At 38.4% G+C, this 19,513-nt stretch overlaps 2 protein-coding genes across 4 annotated transcripts in view; both read right to left on the bottom strand.

Annotated features, from left to right (window-relative positions):
* crtc1b (CREB regulated transcription coactivator 1b) overlaps window positions 1-2,770 on the bottom strand; it is a 30,591-nt gene extending 27,821 nt beyond the window's left edge. The window contains exons 1-2 of the mRNA XM_079596768.1: window positions 2,553-2,770; window positions 825-941 (exon numbers count right to left, since the gene is read on the bottom strand). Coding sequence (XP_079452894.1) covers window positions 825-941; window positions 2,553-2,678 — 243 coding nt within the window. The 5' untranslated portion in view covers window positions 2,679-2,770. The remainder of the gene's footprint in view (window positions 1-824; window positions 942-2,552) is intronic.
* A 408-nt stretch (window positions 2,771-3,178) lies between these two features.
* Window positions 3,179-19,512, bottom strand: klhl26 (kelch-like family member 26). Of its 3 annotated transcripts, XM_079596765.1 has the most exons (4): window positions 19,280-19,512; window positions 18,982-19,101; window positions 14,681-14,866; window positions 3,179-8,010 (listed from the first exon to the last, which is right to left on the bottom strand). In XM_079596765.1, exons 2-4 carry the CDS (start codon window positions 19,029-19,031, stop codon window positions 6,429-6,431), a joined length of 1,818 nt encoding a protein of 605 aa, XP_079452891.1. In that variant the 5' UTR covers window positions 19,032-19,101; window positions 19,280-19,512; the 3' UTR covers window positions 3,179-6,428. The 3 variants fall into 3 exon arrangements, with proteins under 3 accessions (XP_079452891.1, XP_079452892.1, XP_079452893.1); XM_079596766.1 differs by lacking the exon at window positions 19,280-19,512 and having other exon boundaries at window positions 18,982-19,267; XM_079596767.1 differs by lacking the exons at window positions 18,982-19,101; window positions 19,280-19,512 and adding an exon at window positions 8,116-8,160 and having other exon boundaries at window positions 14,681-14,772.
* Between the last annotated feature and the right edge of the window lies 1 nt (window position 19,513).

Raw genomic sequence — 19,513 nt, 5'->3', positions numbered from 1 at the left:
GCCAGTTTGTTATAGCCTATACTTTCTGTGTGCCATAAACTTTGTGTGCTACATTGTTTGTTTGACAGTCTAGTTCCTGGTCAGAGCTTAATTTAGTCTCACCTAGTCTAGTCTCGTCGTGTTTGTTCTTGCTGTGTCTTTTGTTTTCTCTAGTTTGTCCTCCAAGCTGAGCTTCCCTGGCCACTTACACCATGAGCCAAGCTGCAAGACTGCACTGAAAGTCGATCCTCTTGTACTGTGTGATCCTGCCTGGCACTTACTCGACTCCAGTCTCTTGCTGCCATTCTGTGTCTACCCTCCCGCCTACTGTCATCCTGGGTTGGATTCAGCGGTCGCTCTCTCAGCCTGCCTGTCTTTGTGCCTCATCCCTGCCTATGGACTGTTCACCTTCTCTCCCTCACAATATCCTTGTCTGCTGTCTTACAAATAACCCCCTGATCGATTGACAGTACAATATACAGAAAAAGACACTCTCATGTAGGCTAATGATGCTCAATATCTCAACTTTAGTTCTTATGTCCATCGTGTTATTTCAAATGGCTAATCTTTTTTACCAAAAGATTTAAAAGAAAAGATTTTTTACCAAAAAAACCTAAAGTGTCTCAAAGCATCTAAGCTTATCTAGAGTACATCACAAGCATTTTTTTTAAGTTAGTTGAAAAGCTACTGCATAAGACGAATGACCCATCTTGCACTATGAGTTTCATCCAGTTAGGATGTGTATGAAATTTGTGATTAGATCAGCTGAAGGGAAATTCAATCATAAAGTGACAGCATGTGTGTACGACAGAATTTTCAAACTTATGAAGTTTCTAAGGTCTCACCTGAAAAGGGAGGTCAGTGTTGCTATTTCCAATCTGATTGACATTGGGCAGTGACCCTCCATAGCACTGAGCTCGATTCTGGCCTAGTTGCAAATACTGGGTCTTCTGTAACTGCAGCTGTGCAAAATAACAGTGCGTGAAAAGCAGCAGTGAATGACGAAATGAAAGCATGAATGAAACGTAAACCAGATACTGTGGAGTAAAAACACTTTATCAAGTTAAGAATGAAAAAAGCAGACCAGTGAGAGTTAACAAAAAGTAGCAGAACATGGGTTCCAACTTGTGTGACACACACTGATATATGTAATAAGTTAAATACCAAGGGACATACTAATATAGGGTATATAGTATAGGGTATAGGGTAATATACTGTATTTCAAGAGGCCAGGGCTAAATGCCGGACATTTTCCTCCAGTGAATATTTCTTTATTTTCAAAAGATCAACTTGAAGTCATGACTAAAATAAGTTTAGAACCTTTCACAGAAAAAACAACAACAACAACAGTTCATTTAACTTATGTTGACCTTTTTTTAGTTTGCAGGGCAAGTTGTCACAATGAAAACATACCGTTTATTGACAATGATTTGAGAAGAAGAACTTTTTTTCGAAGAAAGTAAAAAGGCACATTCAACAACTGATGTATAAGTTAGGTAATCAGTCATTTAAATAAAACAACATTAATCATAATGGAAGAGTAATAAAAATGGAAAAGTGCCATACAAAAACATACCAAACCATTGTTTTGGTCAAATTATAATGAACTGATTATTTAAAATAAGAACATAAAAACACGTGACAGCGTTCCCTGACCTGACATTTATGAAAAATACCCAATAGGCTATGTTATAATCTATCCAGTTATAATTTAGTATTATTGTTATAATATTAAAGATTTTAATATTTTGAATTAGATGTTTTTATTTTAAAGTTTTAGTAATAGTGTTGTGTAGTTTTGTCATTTGTATTATTATTTTTCAATTTGTATGTCTATAGTTTTTATTCATTCTTATTTATTTGTTTTAGTTTTTTATTGGGCTACTTCAAGTTAAACAACAACAAAAAAATCAAATAGAAATGTTGCATTGGTAACAAGCTAAAATAAAATTAGTCAACATTTTTTTTATTTAATTTGATTTCATGTTTATTGAAATATTGAGTAATGAAAATGTTTAAATTGTTATTGTATTGGTTGTATTTAGTATTTAATAGTAACCCTGAATTCATTATGCATCCCAGGATGGTTTTAGCCTACTACATTTACTTACTTTACCAGCCTTTACAAAAACATGATAATATTTAGTTGGATTTAATCAAATATACAAAACTGCTACAATGCACACGTGTAGACTTTTAACTCAAACCCTATAGTAACTGATATACGTATTTTGTGAAAACTTGCCCATATGACAACTGTCCACGGTCTACTCTATATGACATTTCATAATTTAGCCTAGAAATAAAAGACCGAAACGCAATCACAATCCATTAGCGGCCAAAACAGATGTGCACGACATCTGTCCGGCCGCATCCTCAGCATCTCTGAGCTCATGCATCCGATCGACCTCGTTACGCTCAAACCCTGCATCATTATCGTCCTTCACCGATTTGACACGGCTCTCGGGCGACAAAAGTGTTCTCAAGTCATATACAGGATATATTCTATACATAGCAGCTGTGCTACGCGCGCGTTTGGCCGCGACACACGTATCCGTTTCTGACACACGTACCCGTGCAGCTCGCGTGATGCTCAGGTCTTTCATAACCTCCTCAAACGCCGCGGTCTCCTCCGCTTGTTTCTGGTTGTGAAGGGCGATTTTCTCGCTAAATTTTCGCGGATTGTTTGAGGTCGCCATCTTCCGTTCTTCTCCAAAATACAGAGCGTTGCGTGAGACGCGTTGTGCGCTGCTGCGGCGGCGTCATCATCACGGGAAGAGTTGTGGGCATTGGAGTCCAGAGACAGTCCACTGGAGGAGCTCCTGATTGATAAAACAAACAAACAAACAAACAAACAAACAAACAAACAAGCCCACCAGGATCTTCATGTAAAACACATATAAAATGGTTGTTTCACAATAGGGATGCGGCTAGGGGAAACTTAAACAATAAAAATTATTTTTATATTAAATAATTTATATTGAGATTTAGGCTATTAAAATATATATAATTTTTAATTTAATTTTGCTCACGTTTCATTATAATTTTTTTTATGTTAATGTTATTTGGTAAATATCGCAAAATAAAGCTTTTACCCTAAATCTGACTATACATTTAGTTTGTTTAACATTATTGCAATAGAAAATAAGAGCCTATAAAGGTATGTTTTGCACACAGCAATAACAACAGTAGGCCTACATAATAAGTAAAACACTTTATATACTTGCAGAAACGTTATTTTTGTAATAGTAGCATCACTGAAATTGAGAACACATGTGTGTGTATTTTCATTTAGACCACACTGTAATGGTCACAACACAGCAAATTGATAAAAACAAAAACACAATTTTACACATGGAAGACAAACTGTGTAAAAGGATAACGGCAAAAGTGCTACCAATATACCTGTAATACATTCAGTGTTTTTTTGTTTGTTTTTAAACCACACATTTAAAAATGTAACAAGTACATTTACATAAAAAAACAGAATTTGTCACACAAAAATTATTGAAATACTGTTTTTTTTTTTTTTTAGATTTAAAGCTGCTTGGGTGAAAACTCCAGGAAATTGTTGTTTACATAATCAGAACTTTAATGCTTCTAACAGGTAAATTAAGGCTGATCTGTGGCATAAGTCCAGTACAAGATAAAAGGCCATTTGTTCATGTGTAAAGACCCAGCTAACTTACTCAAAAGTATCGCCAGATGCTGTCCATATTTAGCTTTACATCTTGCAGGTAAATGAGTCCTGAGCTATAAGGTTGACAAGTCATTTACTGCTGGTAAATTAACTATCTGTATACATACACAGAATTTGTGTTGTTGGAAAGAACAATGGGTCTCATTCACCAAGCCTGCTGCGTACGCACAAATTTGTGCAAACAAATCATGATTCCCCAAAAACTTTCGTACTAATATGTTTTCTAAGTTACGAAAAAATTTGGAACAACTGAAACCACATATAAAGCAATTGTTTACTGTGCGGCCTTATAATCAAATTAAGAAGTTATATTTTATCTCAAAAATATTTAGCACCCAAACTCTAAAAGTCCTTCCTAGCCTTGTCCGGAAGCAGACACACTCGGTTAGTTTAAATCTAGACTAAAACACATCTCTTTAACCTGGCAAACACATAACACATTTCTATAATTCAAATCTGTTAGTATTGTTAGGCTGCATAAATAAGGTCAAACAGAAACACTTTCCAGAACACCAGATGAACTTGTTACATCGTAAGAAGAATGGCATTTATTAGTCTATCTCATCCTTCTCCCGAGGTTACCGTAGCCAGCCAGATCCGGGTCGTATCCAGATCAGATGGTAGACCTGCACCTAGTCACAACCTCATCGCAGAGCTGTATGTCAGCAGATACCAGAAAAATCCCCTGCGAAGACCTCATCGACACGACAGGCATCGGCACAGATCCACATCTGTATAAAAGGTGTTTAATGTGTTTGAACTGGTTTTGAGAATGACACACTTGGCATTGCTTGAGGATCTGGCGAGTGCGGCTGCAGAGAGTGGCATACAGTACGTTTGACTTGAGTGATGAAAAGCTAAAGGAAAGGTTTTGCTGAAAGCCTTATATGGAGATGGTTTAGGCATATTTTATACAAATGACTAACCTTGTTCACATAGCGGCTCATTTAGAATACTCCAAATTCACTAACATTAGAAGGAGATTAAAGAACAAATCTACGGTTTGTGTGCACTACGCACATGTTGTGAATTAGGAGGAAATTTCTCATGAAAAGTGCAAACCAATACGAAAAAATCCACGCAATTATTAGTGAATGAGACCCACTGTTTCTGACACCTTAAGGGTTAGTTCTCCCAAAAATGAAAATTCTGTTATTAATTACTCACCCTCATGTTGTTCCAAACCCATAAGACTTTTGCTTATCTTCAGAACACAAATGAAAAAAAAATTATGAAATCTGAGGGCTTTCTGTCCCTCCATTGGCAGATACGCAACTACCACTTCGACGCTCAAAAAGCTCGTAGTGATCGTAAAACTAATCCATACCAATTGAAATTGAAATCCAAATTTTCTAAAGAGACTCGATCGCTTGATGAACAGATTTAATTTAGGCTTTTAGCCACATATAAACATTGATCAGACAGTGAACATAAAACACAAGCTCAACTGAACCTGCTTGACGCACGGTTCTTGCTGAAGTAACACAGTCTCACCCCAAAACGTCACATACTGACGGGTCTTGACCATACGGCAACATACAACGAAAAGGGTACCCCTATAACATCCATGTGTGACGATTCGGGTATGGTTGGGTTTAGGTATGCATTAGGGTACCGCTAGGAGGCGCTGCTGGTGCGCTTATGTCTGCGTCTCATATTGACCTTATAGGGGTACCCTTTTCGTCGTCTTTTGACGTATGGTCAAGACCCGTCAGTATATGACGTTTTGGGGTGACACCGGGCTGGCTGAAGCTCAAACGTGCAGCGTAATACGAGAATGAACCTCATTGGTTCTCGTAAGTCAAGCGAACATGCTTGAGCTTCCGTTTACCACAACTGATGTGTTGATGAATGTTTATACGTGAATAGAGGCCTAAATTCAATCTTTGATTGTGTCTCTTCATAGAAAAAAAACAACAACAAAAAACAATTTGGATTAGTTTTACAATCTTTTCTCAGATTTCATCAGAAAGATCTTCATGTGTTCCGAAGTCTTGCAGGTATGGAACGACATGAGGGTGAGTAATTATTGACAGAATTTTCACTTTTGGCTGAACCACCCCATTAAAGGGATTTAGGGGAAACAACATTAACACAAAGGTAAATCAAACACATCATCATACTATAAATGCACAAAAAACAACATAGGTCGTTTTTAGAATGCAGGTTTTTTTTACACATTCAAATTACATGCTGACACAATATCATGACAAAAACATTGTGCTATAGTTCCATGTACATGATCCAGTCCCTTGACATACTGTATATACCTTGTAAAAACATGAGAATGCACCGTTTTAAGTCATTAAATCACTGATTGAACATTAAAGTGCCTAATGAAATGTGCTTGCTTAGTTTGTGAGAGAAAACAAAACTGTAGGTAGGTTAAAAACATTATTAACCAGTAAAAAAAAAAGAATAATAATAATATACATATATATATTGGTCCATTCAAGACTGTCGTCAATGCAAATCCCACAGGCACTTGTCAGAAACTCTCATTGGTTTAAAATGGGGCAATCTACAAGAAGGGCCAAAACCAACTGGTGAGTAGATATGTGTAGAAAGATGCTTCACATTCTCAAAAGGGTCATCAGGAAAGTTTGTGCTTTCATGTCATACATGAACAGGCCTTAAATCATTCATGTTTCTAAAAAGTGAAGGGCAAACCAATTATACCATTACTTTTACTGCTGTCCCTGAGGACACAAAACTGTAAGCGTAAAACAGCAAATGTAAGTATATGTGCCTAGTGCTGAGTGGTTGTTTGGGGAAGTATAATAGGTGTACAAGCTGTTCCTGCAAAAGATTCTGGAAAATGAAGATCTCTTTCCCACTCATCCGTCTCTGTATTATAAACTTGCACAATACTTGTGACGTTATTTAGGTGCCAGTTGTATCCTCCAACTATATAGATCTTTTTATCCAGCAAGCAGCAGCCAGCCTCCGACTGACCAGCACGCATTGGACTGACTGTTGTCCATTGATCGGTCTCTGGAATGTAATGCTCTACAGCTAGGACATCAAAGCAGCGGTCAACATGGTCCATTCTGCCACCGAGAGCATAAATACGGTTGTTTACACTGATCATAGCATGCAGGACTCTCGGTTCGTTCATGGGACACTTGAAATCCCACTGATCCAAGGCTGGATCATAGCAATGAAGAGTCTTCTTATCCTCCACAGACACCCCATAACCTCCAGAGACGTAGAGTTTCTCTCCACATGTAGCTCCGGCGTGACCCCAGATTCTCCTCTTCAGGGAATCCACATAAGTCCACTCATTTTTCCTTGGACAATAGCACTCTACAGAGGACAAGCTGCCAGATCTGTTGCGTCCCCCTGTAGCATAAAGTTGTCCATGCAGTATGTTAAGCTGAAACTGAATGCGGCTCTCCTGCATGGGTTGGATTCGAAGCCACTGGTTCAGATGGGGGTCATAGCGAAAGCAAATATCAACTGCGCCCTCTCCACTGCGATATTGCAAATGCTGCCCACCCACGACGTACACAAAATTGTCGAGAACTGACACGCATGCATGGCTGCATCCCATCTCCATTTCGGTCAACTCTTTGAACTGTCGCACTGTGATGTCGGGCAGATAGTAAACTTTGCTGCTTACAGTGCGATCATTGTCGGTGTAGGGTGTTCCACCAAAAGTAATAAGTGACGTAACGTCTGAGCGAATGGAAGTTCGAGGTGATTGCATTTCGTGCTGTCGGAATGGAAGGATCTGATAATTGAAGGCCTCTAGGAGAAAGTATCGACACTGCACATCCTCCACCATGATGTCGACCGTTTGGACACTGTCTACAAGCTCAGACGATCGCATTAGGGGGAAGCGCACGTGGCAGAGCACTTCGCTGGCTGCAGCTCGTCTGGATGCGTCATGCTGCAGCCAACGGGTCGCTGCATGGAACAAGTCGATCTCACTACAGTTTTTCAACTTGTTGCTCTGAAGGAAGAAAACCAGTCGTTCCATTGGAATGTGAAGGAAATCATCCTCCTGTGCTATCTGCAGGAAGTAACGGAACGTGTAAGCATCAACCGACTGTTTAAGGGACGAGAGGCTAAAAGTGGTGGCCATCTGGCCGATATTTAGACAAGTCTCAACACTCATGGCTGATTTCAGGAACTCCTCACAAAGCTCCACCACAGGCACCATCTGCAGGAAGACAGCAGCACCAAGAACATCCTGAATGCAGTCCAAGTCCAAAGTGACCTCAGAACTGTAGGCAAAATCAATAATGTGCTTCAGTCCTCTTGCTGAAAGACCTTTTAGCTCTATGGTGTTCTGGTTTGACTCCTTCATTCCTCCAGTAAACATGGCTCTGTATGGATCAAGAAGAAAATATTTTACAACTCTGTTCAAATTGTGAAGAAAGAATCTGCAAATTTTTAAAAGCTAACCCTAAAGTACAAAAGTGACTGCTCACATTTTTAGCAACCTTGGTTCCGGAAATATTTTTCCCAGTCATTTTCTAAGTAGGCATAAAAAAAATAAAAAAATAAAGAATATTAATAAAAGTTCTACGCCTTGAACAAAAACATTTTAAACTTGATGGATATGTTCACACAAGATGCGTTCTTCAATTTGTATGTTCAAGATGTCTCTGGCTGTTTCAGTGCTTTAAAGGGTGACACATTTTCTGAAATGTTAACAGATACCTTTGTTTTGAACATCATAGAATGTCAATGTTAGTGTGTTAATATTAATTGCAGGAAAAGACTGGTTCATTTTGAGATTTTTTTTGGATTCATACGTGAAAGGATGTGATGTTCTCACATACTACAGTTGGCAGTTTAACTGCTCAGAACAAAAAAGGAACTCACAAAACTTAAAAACAGTCTTTGATCATCCCGGTAACAACACACTGTGTTAAGGCTGGGGGTTGTGATGACATACTGCTTTGACAAATGCATCCCCTTTGTAAAACCACCATTCCCCCTTATCATCCTCATACTATAAATACCAGTGATCAACCAATCAGAACTTAATACTGTAACGAGCTGCACAGGTTAGAGCAAGCTTTCATTGTTTTTCACGCTGTTTGAAGTTGACAAAATGGCCAAGGGAATGGTTCAAGCGCATAGTTGGCCATTCTTTAAAAAGAAGAGAACTGCAATGTCATCTTTCACAGAGAAGGACAACTGAGGGACTCATACATATATATTACATAAAGTGCAAACATTCACTGATGCATTTCATATATCATATATTCAATATATGGACAAAATAATTGGGACACACCTCGTAATTCTTGAATTCAGATGTTTCAATCAGACCCTTTACCACAGGAGTACATGAGATATTCTGAAGAGATCAGTGAATTCAAGTGTGGCATTGTGATAAGATGCCACCTTTGCAATAAGTCAGTTTGTGAAATTTCAGCCCACGTGAGAATCCACGTTCAACTGTAAGTGGTAATATTGGAAAGTGGAAGCGTTGCAGTAACTCAGCCAAGGAGTGAAAGACCACATTAAATCACAGAGTGGGTGACCGAGTGCTGAGGAGCGTTGGAGCTTAAAGTCGCAGATTTCATAGATGAAGTGTTCCAAACTTCCACTGGCATTAATATCAGCACAAAAACTGTGCAGCTGGAGCTTCATGGAATGGGTTTCCAAGACCGAGCAGCTGCATGCAAGCTTACATCACCAAGTACAATGGCAAGCATCAGATGGAATGGTGTTAAGCACATCACCACTGGACTCTGGAGCAGTGGAAACATGGAGTGATGAATCATGCTTTTCTGTTTGGCAGTCTGATGGCCAGGTCTGGGGTTAGCAGATTGCAGGAGAACATTACTGGTCTGACTGCATTGTGCCAACTGTAAAATTTGGTGGAGGAGGGGTAGTAGTATGGGGACTGTTTTTCATGGGTTGGGCTAAGCCCCTTACTTCCAGTGAACGGAAATCGGAATGCTTCGGCATTCCAATACATTTTAGTCAATGATGTGCTTTCAACTTTGTGGGGACAGTTTGGGAAGGCCTTTTTCTCTTCCAGCATGACTGTGCCCTAGTGCACAAAGCAAGATCAATAAAGACACGGTTGTTTGGGTTTGGTGTGGAAGAACTTGGCCTGAACAGGGCCCTGAACTCAACCCCATCAAACACCTTTGGGATGAGCTGGAACGGAGATTGCTAGTCATGCTTTCTCATCCAACATCAGTGTCTGACCTCACAAATGCTCTACTGAATGAATGGGCAAATATTCCCACAGAAACACTTGTGAAAATCTTGTGGAAAGCCTTCCCACACATGGAGTGGGAACATTCCCAAGAGTGGAAACTGTTATAGCTGCAAAGGAGGGACCGACTACATATAAATGTCTATATCTTTAGAATGCGATGTTGGTGTAATTGTCAGGTGTCCCAATATTTTTGTCCATTTAATGTATTATATACAGTGCTTGAGGAATTATTCGTACCCCTTAATTTTTTCTATAATTTTTTTTGGTTGCAGCCTAGGTGTTGCACAGACTAGTCAACTTTAATGCGCTGCCATGACGCTTTAAGCTTGATGTCGACTAGCCACTCGTGTCTATGGAGCACAATTGGATTTTTGAGTATGAATTTTTATTTTTTTTTCCAGGCATGAAATGACTTGAGACTCGATTATTGAGATTTTTATTATTATATATACTCAGCTCGAGGTTCAGGCTTACTTGTTCATTAATAACGTCTTCAGAGACTAGTCAACGTTGACATAAATGTCAACTTCCCCTCGTTCCCCTATTTCAGATTTGCAGCCTTATGCTAAACTGCTTTAAATTACTTTTTTTCCCAATCTACAATCCATACAACATAATGACAAAGCAATAACAAAATAACAAAAGATTTGTGATAAATGTCCCAATTTAATAAAAATAAAAACTGAAGTAATTACATTGCATAAGTATTCATACACTTCTCTGGTTCCCTTGAAATTTAGCTCAGGAACATTTCAATTTTGCTGGATCATCTTTGGGATGTTTCTACACTTCCATTTGAGTTTACCTTTGGCAAATGAAATTGAATGGACATGATCGGAAAGGCACACACCTGTCAACAAAAGTAAAGTGGATTTTCAGTGAAGGCAAGAAAACCCACTTGGAATGTGGTAAAAAGCACCTAAAGGACTCTCTGGTCTCTGATCAGAGGTCTGATGAACCTTAGCTCCAAATGTCATGTCCGTAGGAACCCAAGCACCGCTCATTACCAGCACAACACCATCCACAAGGTATAGAACAGTGGTGGCAGCATCATCATGCTGTTGGGGTGTTTTTCAGCAGCAGGAACCCAGGGACTCATCAGAATAAAAGGAAAGCTCAATGCAGTAAATTACAAAGATATCTGGTCCAGAGCACTCAGAACCTTGGACTGGGCAGATTATTCACCTTTTAACAGGACAATGACCATAAGCACACAGCCAAGACAATACAAGAGCTGCTTATTAACAACTCTGTGAATGTTCCTGAGTGGCCCAGACAAAGCCTGAACTTGAACCCAATCAAACATCTCTGGAGAAACCTAATAATGGCTGTGTTCACCAACTGTCCCCATCCAAACCTGACAGAGCTTGAAAGCATCTGCAGAGAAGAATGGCAGAAAATCCCCAAAATGCAGATGCACAGCGTCTGATATGCTCACACAAAAATCGCTGCAAAAGATGCTTTCCCAACAGGTTATCATCATAGTTTTTGTCCAACTCCATTGACTTGTATTAGATGTGCTGTGAGGTACGGTATTACTCTGCCGCCACCAACTGGGCTGGAGTGTCTATTATTCAAGCTCTCAACAGAAGAATGTACGGGTGTGAGGCGTTTGGAAAAATAGGTCCACAGTTTTACAACGAATGGTAAAACACCTGTTGGAAAGCATCTTTTGCAGCGATTTTTGTGTGAGCATATCAGTGAACACCCCTGACAATTGGATTGGACGGTGAGTTTCACGTCTTTGTAAACGAAAGTTTAATGCGTTTTAGGAAGGATTATTCCTGTGCACCTATGCAGCCATTGTGGAGGTGGGAGGGAAAGCGAAAGAAAACGAAAATTCTCGGGACAGCAGCATGTGTCCAAATTTTAATCTTAACCGTTCTATTTCATCAGAAACGATCTGAAAACAGGGCTTTAAGTGTAAAATACCGACCTTGTCTTTTAAAGTGAGAGCAGCCTAATTTTCCTGCTGCTGTCTGTCATAGATGTTAATTAATTACACAAAATACGAAGAGAAAATCACTTTTGTTGTTTTAACAAACAGTAATTTAAATGTATACAATGAAGACTATGCAGAGTTATTTTACATTTGATTATTCAAATGAATACTGTTAGACTGAATACTGTTAGACTTACCCGTTTGTTTCATTTGTATCTTTGTTTTATTTTAGCTGTAATTTGTTTCACTCTAAAAATCACCCCAATCATTTTAGAATGATTCATTATTTCCCAATAGAGCTTTTGCAGTCATCTGGTGAAATAGTTTTCATATCTCAATATATATATCAGAAAAACAAAATATCGCATTGACAGTTTTTTCCAATATCATGCAGTCCTAAACATGAGGTTTAACATTTAACATCCTAAACATTTAATGCAAACAACTCAATAGTGGTTAAGGCTGTAGTTCAAAGGGCTAATGAACGTCAAGCATCAGTCATTTGTGGGCTTGAACTCAAATTTGTGGTGTACACACAGCAGCTACTCATCTATTCTGGGTCCTTCTTGGCATTTCATTCTGCTTTCAGTGCTTTAATGCCACCAAATGTTCTGGTTTGTGTCTCTGTAGTGTCTCATTTGACCCGCAGCTTATAACTTATTAGTCAGCAGCACATTTTCATAACTGAAAAAAAGAGCAAGATGTATAACTTTTAATTAAACACCTCATGAGATTATATTAGGTTTGTGTATTTAATAGGTTTGCATCTTTAATGTATGTCTAATAGTTTTGAAACCATCTATATGTTAGTGTGTTCCTTAAAAGGGCATGACATGAGAAATCAAAATGTCCTTGATTTTTGGCATATAAGAGGTTTTTGTACCATTAAAATATCCAACCTCAGTGTTTCCGCTACATTCATTCTGCCGTGGTGGGCCGCCACACCAAAAATCCTCCCGCCACGGCTGCAGCTTCACAGTGAGGTCCGATATTGTGCATACTATTGTGTTATTGTTAAGCCCCACTAAAGGCATAAAAAACATTGTAAAGCACCATAAAGTTTTCGTGCACTATATTCCAAGACTTCTAAAGTCATTCGATAGCATAATGTGAGGTAAAAATTAATATTGAAGTCGTTAAGTTAAAGTGAATGAAAACTCATCTCTCCTCAGTCATTCTCCATTCAGAACTCAAACAGCGCGTCGCGTTCGGTTACGAGTAACACGATGACACTCTCCAAGATCAATGTTCACATTATTATACTTTATTTGTAGATAAAGGTTTATGGTTTGCATAAAATTACTTTATCTTACTGGAGTTTATTGCGTTAGTTCTGTTAGATTACAGCACTGGAGTAGAGAGCACTATGAATTGTTCTTCATGCGCACTGTAACTGAAATGTAAACCTGTTAAAAGATAAAGGCTTAATTATCTGTTGCATAGATATAATACAGTAAGCATCAAATATCTCTTCGCTTTTTGCTTTTAACTTTTCAATGCGAAGCGCTGCACGCTGTGACTTCGAGTTGCTTCAAGTGCATCATTCGGCGCACGGGATGCGCATAATTGCTTTGCCGCTGTAAATTGGAACCTTTCATATTATAACTAGAAAAACTTTTTTTTCGATTAATCGTTTTTTAAAATGTGGTTAATTCAATATAGATTCTCAAAGGCTATGAATCGATTTTTTCCCCCCATATTTATTTATATATCACCCAAAAGCCAGTATTAGTTTTCCTAAACTTCATAGGCTTGCAGCCTCCATGTTACTCTAATGCTGTGAGATGTTATGTTTGTTTTATCTTAAACATAAAATAACCCGATCCTGTTTGATCAAGGCATGAGACTGTTCTGACTTTTTCAATAATCGATTTTTCATCTTGCATCAAAATCCTGTCTATTTATTGTATGCATTTGATATATATGGTTGGGTTCTGTTTTAATGTACCCAAGTGTACCTAAAATAATAAGAGTTTAATATACTGGCTCTTAATTTCTTTTTATTAATTAACCACTCGTAAACGTATGTTCACTGTTCTTTTTTATAAATATAGGTTTTGTGTTAAATCTATATTCATTGAGTCGAATCGAGAATCGAAATTGAATCGAATTGAGAGCTTGCGAATTGAAATCGAATCGGAACATCTGAATCGATACCCATCCCTAATTATAATACTTAGGAGAGGTTTAAACACCTGGGGCAAGGGGGCTTGGCCCATGGGAATATCACTCATGGGCGGCGCCCCCTCCCCCTGGGGAAATGGGCCTGCCACCACAGCTGGAAAAAATCCTAGAGGAAACACTGAACCTCTATAGCAAATATCTATAGCTTAAAACAACCTCCAATGCAGATTGTTTTGTAAACAAGGCATAGTGCGACAAACGGTCAACTGTATTGAATCTGACAGAAGCTAAATTGCAACTGTAATTAAACTAATGATGCTTTGGCCTGTAAATGGTGGTTTTATATTGATAATGCTTTACTTACACTTACATGCAATAGCAGGGGTCTGTTAATATTTTTTCCCCATGCAATTGCGTTAGCCAATCACAACAGAAGGGCCAGAATGAGAGTGGAAAATAATCATCTTTGTGAATATCCAACTTTTTTTTGTGTGTGTGTGTGCAAAACACGAAAAAAAAAAAAAAGACAAAAAGCCTAAAGGAACATATTGAATAATTAAACAAATCTTCCATGTAAAATCCATGTTATGACCTCTTTAACACTGACAAAATCTATATCTAAGTCTATATATGCAGTAGTCAAGTCGTTTAATTGGGTCATCAATAAGAACAAGGATTAACCTTGTAACTTATTTCTCGATTTACAGCTCAGTTGGCTGGTGTTAACAAACTGTGTATATCTCACCTGAAGTAGTCACTGCAGGAGGCCAAAACCGCTTTGTGAACCTCGAAGCGCTCGTTGTCAATGGCCAGAACCACATCCAGCAACTGACCTTGATCACGCAACGCGGACAACCCCCTCAGGAGAGTGTTGCTGTGGCTGGGGGCCGAGAAAGTACAACGGAGCGTGCTATTCTTGTTGTTAGCCATGCTGGAAAAAAAAGAGAATCAGTTTACGAGGAATTGTATCTCTCACCACTCCCTGATCATTGTCTCTGGCTACACAGCCCATATAACTTCAGAAGGAGCTTGATGAGTTTGCTGTTTCCTGACGCTTCACCAATTGGTCTCAGTTTCTAAACTGATGCATCAACATGATCCCTGTAATGGCACTTACTTTTAAATTATTCAAAAGAATGGATAAAGAACCTATTTGGATACAGAACCCATGAGCTCCACAAAAACCAAGCGACAAGCACTCGTTGGAATTTTACGGACTGATTTTGATGGAATCACTTTAGGATTAATCTATAGCATTTATAAAAAAAGAAAAAGATACAGTTAGATTAACTTTGATTACAATTTCTGTTCCTGAAATTTGTTCAGTTGTATTTATTTTGGCCATTGCTAATTAGTTTATTTGTTCTTATTTTAATACTGACTGTTTTCTTTAACAATGTTTGAAATGTGTATTACTTAGTCTAGTTGTTTTTATTCTTGGTATTCAACATCAACAGGGACACACAGGCTGCGTTTACACTGGCACAAAAAAATCCAATCTTTTACTTGCATCTGACACAGATCGGAATTTATTGCACACGTGTAAACACAAAAATCCGCACGAGATCCGATTTTTTCGCGTCCGATCTGAGCCACTTCCAAATGTGGTTTTTAAATCAGAAACATATCCGATATCTGGACATCCGACCTACCACAAGGCGAGGACGACGCGTTTATTCACAAAGATAGCTTTTTAATGTTGTATTATAAGGCAGACGTGCCTGTATGCGCTCACTCACAGCTTTTTAGAGGTGGGAACTTTACATTTATAATATCCTTGTATTGCGCAAACACAGAAACATTCAGGAGCTGGTTTTTCGTGACTTTTATAAATAAAACAGCTTCACAATCACTACTAAAAGCTACATTATATTTCTCAGCAATGAGGTGAAATCATACGAATTAATAAAAAAATATATATATTACAGGGCTACTTTATTTCACTTCAGAATTCTAGATCTGATTGGTAGATAAATTATTTCCGGACTATATATCTGTTCCGTAAGATTTTGCGCTTTTATTCATGAGTCATGACAGCTGTTATATTGTCCATGCTGGCAAATAATCATGACCACCCGACAGGAATTCATGTAAACACAGATATCGGATACTAGTACTGTCTAAAGTGAGTGTAAACATGCAGGCCAAAAAATCAGATGTGTTCAAAAGATCGGATCTGTGCATTAAGACTTGCCGTGTAAATGCAGCCAAAGACTGCAAAAAAACACAGAATAAATATATTTGATATCTAAATGTTTGAGTTTTTTTTTTTTTACCATATTGGAATCGAAATTGGGAATCAATAAGCAGAATCTGAATCGCTAAAGTTCAAATGATACCTACCTGTCCTGCAGAGTTTAGCTCCGACCCTGATAAAACTCACCTGCCTGTAGTTTTCTAGTAATCCTGAAGACATTGATTAGCTGGTTCAGGTGTGTTTGATTAGGGTTGGAGCTGAAATCTGCATGACAGTGATCGAGCTTGCCCGTCCCCGAAGACTATATGTCATCATATTATGGCCGAAAACAACATATTAATCCTTTATATTAGTCAAAATTAATTAAGAATTAAACATTCAAATGAAAATCAATCATCTTCTATAAAATCATCTCTCAATAAAATCGATTATAAATGAAAATCAACAATTAAATTGATTATTGATTAGCCGTGTCTGTGTGTAGTGAAATAACACATTTATTTGGACAAAACGCATATGGAAAAAAAATAGTGGAGGACACAGTTACGGGACACAGAACTGTTACGGGAGAGGTGCATGACCCTAACCAAAACATGAGAATGCTTTATATTAAAGGGGTGGTTGAGTATGATTTCACTTTTTTAACTTTAGTTAGTGTGTAATGTTGCTGTTTGAGCATAAACAACTAGCCTGGCTCCGCCCTCCTACGTGCTTCCGCTCAATTTTTATTTTCCTTCAGAACTACGTCTGGGATTGTGGTGTATTCTTGGGTTTTCTCCAGTCAATTTTTCACTGGTCCAATCAGCGAACAGAGGGAGTGGCTGAGAGCGATGAGGTTGAGGTTGTGCGCTAGTTTGAGTCGTCATACGTCACGACCAAACGTTAGTGATTGGTTATGGCAGATCCAGAGTGACTCTGGGCAAATCCAGTAGTTTTACACTTCAACAGAGTACCCGCCTTCGAGGAAGTTAACGCTTGTCAATGGAGAGAGGCCAGACTCTCTGTACAAATGAAATGTACGAGAGTCTGGTAAAACCAGGCTAATAAACAACATCAGCAAAGTTAAAATGCTCAAAGTTTAAAGCAAAGGAAGATATTTGCTTTTAAAGTAATTGCTTTATAAGGACTACAACAAACGGCTGGTAGGGACCACACGACATTCCTCCCGCGTTAGTGACATCACCAACCCTAGAATTGACATAAACCCCGCCCCCTGAACACGATTTATAGATTATCAAAGACAGAATATGCTAATCAATAACTAAAAGATAGCTACACATAGGCTACATAAATTCATCAACTAACCATTCAGAAATGTCCTGTTGCATTCTACATGTTGTCACTTCTTCTTGAGTCTCTCCATCATTGTTTGAGTCCGGTTTGAACATAAAAGGCTAAAAGTTTGTGAAATTTTCAGTGCATGTCTGTGTGAGTGCAAGCTCTTTAAGCTCCACCCTCTGTGCGGGAGCAGCAGCTCATTTGCATTTAAAGAAACAGACACAAAACCGTGCGTTTTTGCTCACCCTCAAAAAGTGACTAGCCTATATAAAAATATCTGTGGGGTATTTTGAGCTAAAACTTCACATACACACTCTGGGGACATCAAAAACTTATTTTACATCTTGTGAAAAGGACATTATACCACCCATTTAAACGATTTCTGAGAATTGCTGTTGATAATTGAAATCACCACTCAAACAAACAATTTTGTGAATATGTTAGATGTCTGTTCTGTGTGTGCTGAATAGTGGGTGAGTGAGCAGGTGGGACATTTGTTGAAAGGCTGAAGAAAGTGAAATGAACTATTATCACATTAAGTGAAAATGTGATCATCGGTTAATATTGGAAACGTTTTCCAGCGTTGGAGATATGTTAGAGTGGGTAGGCCTGAAAACGGGTGCCGGGGTAGCGAAAGAAACCGAAAATTCTCGGGACAGCAGCATGTGTGCAAAATGTAATCTTAACCGTTCTATCTCATCAGAAACTATCTGAAAACAGGGCTTTAAGTGTAAAATACCGAACTTGTCCTTTAACAGTAAAGGGACTATTGCTGGAGTAGCCTATAAATGTAAAATCATTAGTTTACTATGTTCAGTAGAGTAAATGTGTGTGTTCCTCATACCTTGAACAAGTTAACATTTTGTGCTTTTGCTTTTGTTTATTAAACTTTTTGATTTGGTAATTTTAACTTCTACTTTAAAATGGTAAATAACCAGTTGATTTTTTTGGTTTAGAATGTAATGTTAATATATTAACCCTTTTTTGAACAAACAATGTATAGCCTACATATACATTCCCTATATTTGTTTTCATAGCCTTCATATTTCACATTGTTTGGAGAACAACATTGGGCAGAAGAGCATGCACAATGATAACTTCCAATTTACATCCAACTGATATCAATAAAATGTAAAACACCTCTTGATATCGCTCAATTACCAATGCAGGACAGATAAAATTGTATTCTTTACAGCTGGTCATGTGATGTCAACATGGCTGCATGGGCGACCCACTCCATGCAGAAAAAAACTTCTTCTTCTTTTTTCTAGAAAAATTATGTCTGAAGCCTTCTTCATTACATATGTTAGGGTAAATATCACTGTATAATTATTTTTTCAAAAGTGCTTTTCATTTCTTTACGTATAAAACTTTAACAAAACATTACTGAGTGCACCTCATTTTTTTTAAGTCTAAATAAAGACTGAATGATAAAACCAATACATGTAGTTTTCTTTACTAATATTAGCACTTAACCTGTTGAATTTTGGAGCAACCTCTCTATATGCATGCATCAAACGCATCGCATCCGCCCCACATTCATTTCATGCTAACGTTACACCCATGCCTACCTGCATTGAGCTCGATTCACAGAGAACTCCACACCATCTGACTCCGCCATGCTCAGCGAGGATGAGGATGAGGAAGGTCATCATGTGCAGAAACCCAAATAACCGCTATCCATTCTCAATCTTAATAAAATTAGAAATACAACACGTCAGTGACAAACCAACAACAACTCATATCATACTTACAGTTTCAAGTGCATAGGCTGCAACGAGACAATGAGAACATTAGAAAGGAAAGTAATGATTAATACTGCATTAATATGGTAGGGCCTGAACACTAGTACAGAGTTGTTCAGCTCACCTGCACGCGCCTCTCACCCTCTGCTCGACCCCGCGATTTCAGCTGCGCGCTCACGAGCACACCACTCACGAGCTTCTTCGCATTACAAGTCCCCCAAATGACACAGCTAATCAGAATAAAGCACGTGTATTCGTGAAATATGAGGGGAATGAGGCATTCATACCTAGCCTGGCGAGTTTGTTGCAATGTTTTTATCATAAATATCTCTCTCGCTATTTCCGCTGTCAAAAAGCG

This window comes from Phoxinus phoxinus (assembly GCF_949152265.1).
Source record: "Phoxinus phoxinus genome assembly, chromosome: 22".
Lineage (NCBI taxonomy): Eukaryota > Metazoa > Chordata > Actinopteri > Cypriniformes > Leuciscidae > Phoxinus > Phoxinus phoxinus.
Note: the sequence above shows the minus strand (reverse complement) of the source record. Positions and strands in the feature narration are given on the sequence as shown.

Excerpts from the sequence above, each read along its gene's own strand:
- klhl26 (XM_079596765.1), bottom strand. The coding sequence starts at position 19,031 with ATGGCGGAGTCAGATGGTGTGGAGTTCTCTGTGAATCGAGCTCAATGC. Across the intron at positions 14,867-18,981 it reads GTGAATCGAGCTCAATGCAG|CATGGCTAACAACAAGAATA; the intron begins GTAGGCATGGGT and ends TTTTTTTTCCAG. Across the intron at positions 8,011-14,680 it reads TCCTGCAGTGACTACTTCAG|AGCCATGTTTACTGGAGGAA; the intron begins GTGAGATATACA and ends TGATCCATACAG.